Source organism: Otolemur garnettii, unplaced genomic scaffold (genome assembly GCF_000181295.1).
Source record: "Otolemur garnettii isolate 467f Iridium unplaced genomic scaffold, OtoGar3 scaffold00038, whole genome shotgun sequence".
NCBI classification, from domain to species: domain Eukaryota; kingdom Metazoa; phylum Chordata; class Mammalia; order Primates; family Galagidae; genus Otolemur; species Otolemur garnettii.
Window position 1 is genome coordinate 7,027,809 of NW_003852433.1, and position 10,586 is coordinate 7,038,394.

At 46.4% G+C, this 10,586-nt stretch overlaps 1 protein-coding gene across 4 annotated transcripts in view; it reads left to right on the plus strand.

Moving 5' to 3' along the window:
* Window positions 1-10,586, plus strand: part of UBE3B (ubiquitin protein ligase E3B) — a 62,992-nt gene that overhangs the window by 46,225 nt on the left and 6,181 nt on the right. For all 4 annotated transcript variants that reach the window (XM_023513251.1, XM_023513252.1, XM_023513253.1 and 1 more), the window contains 5 exons: window positions 2,094-2,270; window positions 2,398-2,508; window positions 5,384-5,521; window positions 5,887-5,952; window positions 8,079-8,137. In XM_023513251.1, coding sequence (XP_023369019.1) covers window positions 2,094-2,270; window positions 2,398-2,508; window positions 5,384-5,521; window positions 5,887-5,952; window positions 8,079-8,137 — 551 coding nt within the window. The remainder of the gene's footprint in view (window positions 1-2,093; window positions 2,271-2,397; window positions 2,509-5,383; window positions 5,522-5,886; window positions 5,953-8,078; window positions 8,138-10,586) is intronic.

The following is a 10,586-nucleotide window of genomic DNA, read 5'->3' on the forward strand; positions in this document are numbered from 1 at the left end:
TTCATCTGAAGTCCTACCAAAAAGAGTTAATTTGGGCTGAAAGTATACCTTTTCAGAACTGGAAGGACCCTCAAACATACTCTCATCCGACCCTTTCCCCTTGCCCTGTCGAAGGCAGAACTGAGGCTAGAGAAGTTTGGTTGTCAGTCAGGGTCAGTTGGGTCAGTGACAGAGGCAGGCCTGGTCCGGGCCTCCTTGTCCCAGCTTCTGTGCTCTGTGTCTGCATGTTAAGGCACAGTAGAGAAGAGAAAGGCTGGCTCACATTCACCTTCCCAGGGTACATGTGCACAATCCTTACGTAGCCATACCAGTTCCCGGGGCAGGAAGTACATCAGGAGAGGCAAGCGGCAGATTCTTCCTTAGGACTCTTTAAAGAGGAGGCTGATGAGGAGCTGATAAAGCAAAACTGAGGTTTGAATCCGGCCAACCATCCTCGAGCCCCAGGCTGAATACTTTGACATACACCATCCTGTCTGACCCACATAACCTCAGATGCATCTGCTACTATGTAGTAAGGGCAGGGAGGCATAATTTTAAAGCAGAATGGAGGAAATCCTGCTAGCAAACAAGAACATGTTGGAATTCTCTGCCCATCCTCAACTGGGTGCCAAGATAATTATCTTTAATTTAGACAGAATGGTTTAAATGCTGCTGCAGCTGCAGGATGACTTCTTGTTTCTCTCTCTCTCTCTCTCTTTTTTTTTTTTTTCATCTAACTTGCTGGTTCTGAAACTTTATGTGCATAAAAAGCACTTTTCATGTTTGTGTATACAGAACCCTGTGCTGTTCCCACAGGTGATTAGGGAATTTCAGAGGTAATTTTTCCCGAGCTCACTAGCTTTGGAGACAAACAATTGAGGCATCATAGGACAGTCCTTTGGATCACTAAGTGAGCATGGCAGGAAGGCCAGCAAGGGATCCCCAGAAGAAGGCTCACCCTACTCTGGCACATTGCTCATTTGCTTTGTGACAAGGTGACCAGAGCAGCAGCCAAGTAGATGCTATGAAGATGGACTGTCCAGTGTCAGCAAAACAAAATGATACCACCGCAGTTGTAAGCTGAAAGGAGAAATGTGGTGTAACCTCAGCAGGATTGTAAAGGTTGCTTTGTGACTCATTCTGTGACAGTATGTAAAGATATCAGTTTCACCTGGTGATGGGGCCTTTCGTGTTGGGCCAGAGGATTTCTGGGCCCTGTCTTCTTCAGCACTGTTTTTTTATAGTCTCTGCTCCAAAATAAAACCTCAATAAGGTTGTATTAGGAATGTAGTAGATAGTTGAATCAGAAGCCAGGAACACTTCGACAAATTAGAATCAAGATGATTATAAACAAGATGATTTAGTAGGGGAACTCTGAAGTTGTATTCTGGGGGCCATGTGTATTGAGTTCTGGATAAGAAAGATGAGCTGAATGGCTATCTCCCAGGAGAGCTGGCCACAGGGCCCCAGCCTGACATTGCTCCTGCACCCTGGTCTCTCTGCTTCTTGCCTTGGCTCCTGCCATCCTTCTGCTCTGCAGCTGATAGGAAGGTCTTTCTCAGGCAGAAAGCTAGCTGTGATGCTCCTTGCCCTTAATATGTAACCTAAATTCCTCAGCAAGACTCATGGGTCATCATGTTCTGGGGAAAAGCACCAGGACATGAGAGGTGAAGGTACTTATTTTATAGTATTCCAAAAGTTTGGTATTTTTATTTCCATAAGCTAAAAGATAGATACTCTTAGCATAGAAATAGGAGAAAGAAAGACAAACCCATCCCATCCTAGCTTGTTGCATCCTTTGTCTGATAGCCAAGAGCTTGTCATGACTCATTTTGTCTAATTCCCCAGCTCACTGCTCTGTGTCCTCTTGAGGTCAACCTTCTCTTGCCAAAGAGCGATACTGTCACATCCCCAAAACAAATCTTTCCTTTTAATGGGCTCTCATTCAAAAGCAGATGAAAATTGCTCTTGTCATATACCCATGTGCCCTGACTTGCACATTTAGTAGTTACAGTGGGAAAGCGTTGCCTGGGGGAGAAAGAACCTTGAGGAGGGCGCCCTGAATTACGCAGAAGGCCTTGGTTTCTAACGGGCTGTAATTCTGCTCTTGGCAGGACGGCTATGAGCAGCTCCGGCAGCTCTCCCAGCACGCCATGAAGGGCGTGATCCGAGTGAAGTTTGTCAATGACCTCGGGGTGGACGAGGCAGGGATCGATCAAGACGGTGTTTTCAAGGAGTTCTTGGAAGAGATCATCAAGCGGGTGTTCGACCCAGCACTCAATCTGTTCACGGTATCCCAGGGGAACAAGAGTGGGCTTGACGGTAGCCAGATGCGAGAGACAGATGAGAAGCAAGAGCTGGGCTTACTTGTCACAGGCACTTAACCTCTCTACCTCTCCCCATCTTTTTGCCATGCAGACAACCAGTGGGGACGAGAGGCTGTACCCCTCACCCACGTCTTACATTCACGAGAACTACCTGCAGCTCTTTGAGTTTGTAGGGAAGATGCTGGGGAAGGCTGTGTATGAGGTAGGCACATTAATGATCAGAGAAATGTGAAATAAAATGTTAGAGCTACCTGGGTGCCTTCATACCCATTTGTGTGACCTGCCACCTGTGGAAACAAACTGTCATTAGAAAGCAATTGAGAAAGGAGGAGCCCGAACCAACATCTGTCAGATACAAATCCTAGGCTGTTTGCAGGTGTCATCCCATTGAATCCTCTTGACAGTCCTGTGACATGGCTGCTGCGGTCCTGTTTTAAGGATGAGAGAACTGAAGCTTTGAAATGTCCCTTGTCCAGAGTCCTTTTGCTAGTTCACTGGGTAGAATTTGAACCCAGGCTGGCCTGAGTCCCAGGCTAGCCCTTTCCTTCCCTGAGTGTGAGGGGTGGTGTACAGAGCTTCGTCACCACAGAGAGGCATGGTTCCCATTGGAGAAGGGAAGCATTTTGAGGAGGATGATCATTTTACAATCTTGTGTTATTTGAGTGAATGCCTCATAGCTACAACATGTGGGAGTTGGCCTGTAGACTAAAGATGTTGGGACATAGTCCGTGGCAATTGGTCAAGACTAGCTCCTCCCTGGCCTGCTGTGTGACTATTTGCATTCAAGTTGCTTTACTTTTTAAGCCCCTGTTCTCTTATCAGTAAAGAAGGACTAGTAAAAGCTGTGTATCTGGGTAGCTGTTGATGATAAATGAAGTGATAACACGCAAACCCCTCCTACAGGGCCAGCCACCTGGTCTCCCCAGGGCGGGCAGAGCTGTCCATCCTTACTGTCATTCCCAGGAAGGGTGTCTGAATGACCCCATCCACTCTGTGGTCTCATGGGGTCAGGGCAGTGTGGACTTCCACAGGCTCTGGGTAAGGCCCACTCAGCTCCTACTCCCTGTCCATCAAGAGCCACTCCTCAAGTGGCCTTGAGAGTCCTGCTCCCCAGAAGGACATAAAACTGCAGCCTAAGCCCATCAGGGACCAGCCTGTGTGGCCTTCATAGCAGACTCCAGAGGTGCAGGCACCTTCCCAGAGCCTAGGCTCTGTTGAGCTCCAAGCCCAGGCAAGGGGACATGAGCCACCTAGAGGGCTGAGAGAGGGAGGGCTCTTGGAGGTAAATTACTTTGAAAACAGTTCTACTTAGAGGCCCCAGTCCCTAGCTCTGATAGAATCAGGAAGCCAGTCAGTCCTTTTGTGGTCCTGGGCTCATTCTCTGTGCCTCTGCTTCCTCACCTGCAAAATGAAGACAGCTTCTCAATTGGTGCCCCTCTTTTTTTTTAAGAAACAGAGTCTCACTTTGTCGCCCTCAATAGAGTGCTGTAGTGTCACAGCTCCCAGCAACCTCCAGCTCTTGGGCTTAGGCAATTCTCTTGCCTCAGCCTTGCAAGTAGGTGGAACTACAGGTGCCTGCCACAACACCCAGCTATTTTTTGTTCTTGTTGCAGTTTACTGGGGTCAGTTTTGAACCCACCACCCTCGGTATATGGGGCCGGTGCCCTACCCAGTGAACCACAGGCGCCGCCCCATGTTTTTCCTATGAATTGCTGTTCTTCAGCCTCTTTATCTCATTTAACCTCTAGTTAAACTTCCATGGCACACTTAACATTATGTTGATCAAAAAAAAGAATATACTTACTGTGCTTTGAACTTCTTTTGATAATAATCTTTAAAATTTTTCACAGCACACCTAAGATCCTCTCACGGCACACTGGTTGAAAATCACTGCTTTAAATGTGTAGCTGTGGGGCGACCTGGGGAGTCTGGACCACCTTAAAAGCATGGCTTCTGGCTTTTTTCAATGTCCTGTACATTTCCTGGGCCTTGCCTCTTGAGTCCTCTCTCTCTTACCTCTGATAGTACTTGTTCTGATGAGAGAAGTAAGGCCCTGCTGGGCCCTGTGTGAGCACTGCATGTATTAACTCATTTATCCTCATGATCCTCTGGGACAGGCCACCATAAAGTTTGAGTGACTCTCCCCAGTCCTCATACCTCTCTCTACCCTTTTGGCTGCTGTCCTAGTATAGTCTTTCAGTGTCTCCCCTGGCATTTTTGCCACAACTTCTTAGCTGTTGTCCCTGTCTCCTGTATTTTTCCCTCCAGTTCATTTCCCATGTAAAGTACAAATCTGTCACCTGCTCAGAGCCCTCAGGATAGAACCTAGACTGCAGGGAGGCTTATGGGGCCCTTCCAGGTCTGGCCCTGCCCCTTTCCTAGCCCGATCCTTTGCCTGCCTGCCTGCCCTGCCTCACAGTGCTCCATGGACAGATATGCATTCCATCCTTGGAGCATGCCTGTGGGCCTCATACCAGGCTCCTTTAGGCTCCTTTAGGCCTCCTAGCATAGTGCTCCTTTAGGCCTAGCTTAGATGGCTCTTCCTCCTGGAAGCTTCCCCACCCTGCCTCCAGCTGAGGGCCTGTCTTCTGTGCTCATGCCTGTGGCATGGTACACGTCTGCACATCCCCCTGACTGCACTGAGCCTAGGAGGGCTCAGTTCTGTACTCATTCAGTTCTTATGAATGAGAGGGTGGTTCTGTTCCCCCTGGCAGATGAGAAAGTCCATGGCCTGGCAATAGCCAAGATAAGATTTGATCCCTGATACTTCCTGTGATTTGAACTTCTTTCAAAAGTAATTTAACTAGTGATCTTTAAAAAATTTCACAGCACACCTAAGATGCTCTCACGGCACACATAGGCCAAAGCCTGTGCCCATAACCACTGGGATGAGATGTCCACAGGAGGCATTCAATTGTGTTTGGTAAAGAATGGGGAGATTTTGCTGCCCAGGTTGAAAGCTTAAGAGAGGCTGGAGGCACGTTGGGGCCATGCCTGCAGCCTGTGCCACCCCAGTCCACTCACTGAGTCAGTAATCCTGGACTGAGGAATGGAAAACTGTTTCTCTTCTGCCACAGGGAATTGTAGTAGACGTGCCCTTCGCATCCTTCTTCCTAAGCCAGCTGCTTGGGCACCACCATAGCATCTTCTACAGCTCTGTGGATGAACTTCCTTCTCTGGACTCGGAGTTCTACAAAAACCTCACTTCCATTAAGGTGAGTGCAGAATGGTGGATGAGCCACACCCAACTCCAGGATGAAGTCATCACTCTGGGAAGCCCCACAGGGATCCCCTTTATCCTTTATCCTTCACCTTCTGTATCCTGGAATGAGATCTCTTGCCCTTCCTGCTCTCCCTGCAGCCACTGCAGGCTCCTGCGTCACCTTGCGGGCTCTCTCAGGGCTGATCAGCACAGCCTCCTTCCTTTAGGGAATGTGTGGCCTTCTCCTTTGCTTCAATCCCTATGGCAGCTGAAGTTACTCCCTGCCAAAGTAGCACCTTCAGAAGGAGGAGTGCTAAATTCTTCAAGAAGGGTAGTCTTCTTCTGCCCCAACGTTTTTCCCCTTCTCTGTTGCATTAGCGTTACGACGGGGACATCGCTGACTTGGGCCTGACTCTGTCTTATGATGAGGACGTCATGGGCCAGGTAGGTTGACCTTGCTGGCTGAGCACTCCTCCCCTCCCTCTGTGGGCCTCCTCAGAGCAGTCCTGCTCGCCTTGCTGTATTGCTGGGAGAGAGGTCCATAAACTGAGGGTGGGTCCATCTGTTTGGGATCCCATCCCCTTCCTCTCTTTGCCCACCCTCTTCTCACCATGCAGGAGGGAGGCCACCACCCTTTCCTTTCCAGTTGGCCTGGCCTTTGCCTGCTCACCCCTCAGAGAGCTCCCACAGAGACCTGGCTTTGCTTATATCGCATTTTATCACTTAATTCTCCATTTGTAACATCGCTTTTCGTTACCATGGTGAGGATTAGCTATTACAAATAGAGGATTATGACTTAGGAGAAGCAGCTGCCTGAGCAGTGCCTCCAGCAGAACCCTGTCATTGTTTGTGCTCTTCATGAAGAATAAAGAATAGAGGAGGAATGGCTGGCCCTGGAATCAGGGCAGCAGCATCTCTCCCCCACAGCTGTTCCTTATGGCTTTTCCCTGAAGCACCCTCCACGTGGAAGCCTCTGCATAAGGCTCTGGATGTGTGTGGCCCAAGTGCTGCTCTGGAAGAACCACACCAGGAGCTTCTTAGCACACAGCTGACTTGGGTTCAGGCCTGGGTTACCTCTAAAGAGGTCATTTCATTCTCCCTGAGAAACATTTCCTTGTTCCCTAAAAGTATCATTTGCCAAATGCAAATCCTTGATGGGACCAGACTACAAACATCACTGGGAGCCCTGCATAGCCAGTCCTCTTGAAAGGTCACCAAGAAGGCTGGCACGTCTGAGAAGCCTATGGGAAAGACACTGAATGTGGCCATGTAATCTTCCTGTTTCTCCAACTCCTCTGATGTAGAACTCTTCTTTCAAAGAAGAATGGGAAGTCTTAATTGACCTGTGATTAGGACTATACAAAAAATTAGCGGGCGGCACCTGTGCCTCAAAAGAGTAGGGCGCCAGCCCCATATGCTGGAGGTGGTGGGTTCAAGCCCAGCCCCAGCCAAAAACTGCCCAAAAACATTAGCTTCAAAATGATGTAAACTTTGATTTTTAGGTGACCTACAAAAGTGTTCTTGAAGTTGAAGAGAGCAGTTGATACTGTAGAGTTTTTAAATGTTTAATCAGATTTTGACCCTCCTTCCTAACATAATTTTTTCTCCCAACTATAAAAATAGTGAAACTTCTAACAAAAAATTCAGCTATAATATGAGCATAAAGATGAATATGAAAGTACTTATAAGGCCAGTATCTGGAGGGTGCCCTCTCATAGTGCAGCACCTGTGTCTTTCCAGACTCTTTCCCTGGGAATATATGTAATTGTTTTTTTGCAAAAATGATACCATATTATACATGTTGTTATATAATCTGCCTTTTCCCCCCCATCTTTTCAACAAATGCACATTTTCATCCTATTTTTAAATAGCTGCACAGTATTCCAGGGTATAGATGCACCCACATTTATTTAACCATCCTGCTGTGCTCCTAATGCCGACACTTTCCCCTCCATGACATCCTAAAGCCTTAATACAAATAAATGTTTGAAGAAGGATCAGATAAGAATCATACTCATCACACAGGGTTTGTTTGTTTCAGCCTTGACTTTCTATGAAAAATGATTGTTCCAGGGCGGCACTTGTGGCTCAAAAGGATAGGGCACTGGCCCCATATGCCAGAGGTGGCAGGTTCAAACCCAGCCCCAGCCAAATAAATATTAAAAAAAAAAAAAGATTGTTCCCAAACAGCATGCCTTCTTAATTCCATCATTATTATGTATGTTTGTGTCAGGCCTTGCATCTCCAGGAAGCTTTATTTCTCCATTGGAATCTTCGTAGTAGGGCGGCACCTGTGGCTCAGTGGGAAGGGCACCAGCTTCATATACCAAGGTTGGTGGGTTCGAACCTGGCCCTGGCCAAACTGCAACAAAAAATAGCCGGGCATTGTGGCAGGTGCCTGAGTCCCAGCTACTCGGGAGGCTGAGGCAAGAGAATCACCTAAGCCCAGGAGTTGGAGGTTGCTGTGAGCTATGATTTTACAGCACTCTACAGAGGGTGGCAATGTGAGACTGTGTCTCTAAAAAAGAAAAGAATCCTCTGTAGTAATTATTCCCCATCTTCTCCCCCAGCTTGTTTGCCATGAACTGGTTCCTGGAGGGAAGACCATTCCTGTTACAAATGAAAATAAGTGAGTATAACAATTAGATTTTTAAGGTCACCACTTGAAAAGACTTCATTCTGGCTCTCCAAGCTTATGTTCAGAATTTATTAAGATAGATTGAAGTAGAAAGAGGCCATAAATATCATAATGGAATTTACTGGTTACAGTTCATAGGCCAGAATTGTATTAAATTCGATTTGCAAAATAAGAATTGACAATTTATTTTTTGCAGTAGCACTTCTAAGGTCAGAGGCACCCAGGCTGCTGTGTTCTTAGGAATTTAATGACAGCTCTAGATGCAGATAGATGGATTCTGAGCCATTCAGGCACATTGTCCTGAACCCAGAGGGCTTGGAGGCGGAAAGACACCTTGGAGGGGCAGATCATTTAAGAATGATAGCATGTGGCAATTGTATCAAACACTGTTCTTGAGAAAACACAGTGATGAATTCAAATGCCGAAGACAGAGGTACTTAGAATGGGGAATTGGAGAGACTCTGAGGCCTGGCAGCAATTGTCACAGATAACAGGCTTTTAGGAATCTATTATAAATGTCAACCTTTTTGGTACCTAGAAGCAAAATCCCTCAATGCACTGTCTCTACCTGGCCATATTGTCACCTAATTATAACAGTAGAACCTGACATGGAGAGTAGACATTGGCCCTTCTGTCAGTCAATCAATCTTCTGCCACTAGGCTCAGCTGAGCATCGGAACTTCTAATTAGAGCATCAGTCTCTTTAGTGACAAGTGAGGTGCCCAGTTCCACCTGGTGAGTCACTGGGATCAGTTGCACATCACAGTCCAATGTTCCCAAGTATCATGTTCCTCTCAGGTGGTTTGGTCAATCAATATGGTTGGGGAGTTTTTTATTTAAATTGTCAGAACAGGCAGAAGAATAGATCCTGTTTTCATCATGATTGAAATACACCAACCTTGCCCCTTGGCCATAGGGTGTTAGTTTGAAAACTTGGAAGGAACCAGGCACAGGGTGGGAGGAGCTGCTGGGGGGATTAGAGAGGACCTAGTTCAGAGTCAGAGAGAGCAGCCATGGTGAATCCTGGTCTTCACTACCACGTGACTTGTTGATCTTTGGAGAGCTGGACATGAGATAAGGTATGTAAACTACCTTCCAGAATGTTGGGCTCAAAGGAGAGGCTTAATAAATGCCAACAGTGATGGTCGCCATCAGGGGCTATGTAACATATCACATAAATCCCACCACTCCTAGAGAGGCCACATTTTTGTTATCCTCATTGTCATTGTCCTGTGATAGCGTCTTGTGCTATTTGTGTTTTTTATAAAGTGGTTCACAAATGACTAGACTCATCTTTTAGCCCACTGGTAACAGGCTGCCCTATCCTGTTAATTTCCATTATTTTTTCTTCCTTGTCAACAGAATTGACTACGTTGATCTGATGGTGCATTTTTCCATGCATTTCACGCTGGCTGCTATGCATGGCAGCCAAAGAAAGTGGGTTGGTGCAGGCTATGCTGTAGATTCCTGTCCTGCCCTGAAACTTCATAGCATAAAACCTACAGTAAGGACTGGTTATTCAATTCTACAGGCTAACTTAAGAGACCTGGCAGTGCCAGTCTTCTGCGCCTTAGAGTGATATTTGATCTTGGACTTCCTGAGGGTTAAATATTTCCTATACACTCTTATTCTCCCCCCCTTCCCACTTCCCTACTCCTCTCTCTGTCTCCATAAAATGGAGCAGTTTAGTAACTTGCTTCAGAGAGCACATGGGAGGAGTAGCAATAATAAAAATTCATATTTGGATATATTAATGTGCAGATTTGCTGCTGGATAATCTTCTAAAATAGGAATATTTTTAAGGCCACTAGCCTGGACCTGAGCATTGTAAGATAAAACATTTATTTGTACTATACTAATGTATAATTTGTGAGAGTTGTATCTGGGCTGGGCTCAAGTTCTTTAATCTCTGAGTAAATGATTTGCTAAGAAGCTCATTGGAATATATTTAATCTGCTCAAAAGGATTATATTATATTGTACAGTTGTAGGTGAGGTCATTGTATTCATGAAAGCAGACTCTACTTAGAATTGTTGTTGGTCACAACTCGACTGGATTAAGGCATCCTGTAGGTCTACCTTTTCATGGCTCTAGACGGTTGATCTAGATTAGCCAGATTTTGATTAAAGTTCCAACATGAAGCAATTTTTCTCTACTTTAAAGCTCATTGGAGACTGAATTATATCTTAATTGGCTTATACCCAGAAGGATGAAGTTAAATGAAAGTCCAAAAAGCGGGCAGCGCCTGTGGCTCAGTGGGTAGGACGCTGGCCTCATATACCAAGGCCAAACTGCAACAAAAAAATAGCTGGGCATTGTGGCAGGTGCCTCTAGTCCCAGCTACTTGGGAGGTTGAGGCAAGAGAATTGCCTAAGCCCAGGAGTTAGAGGTTGCGGTAACACCACAGCATTCTACTGAGAGTGATAAAGTGAGACTCTGT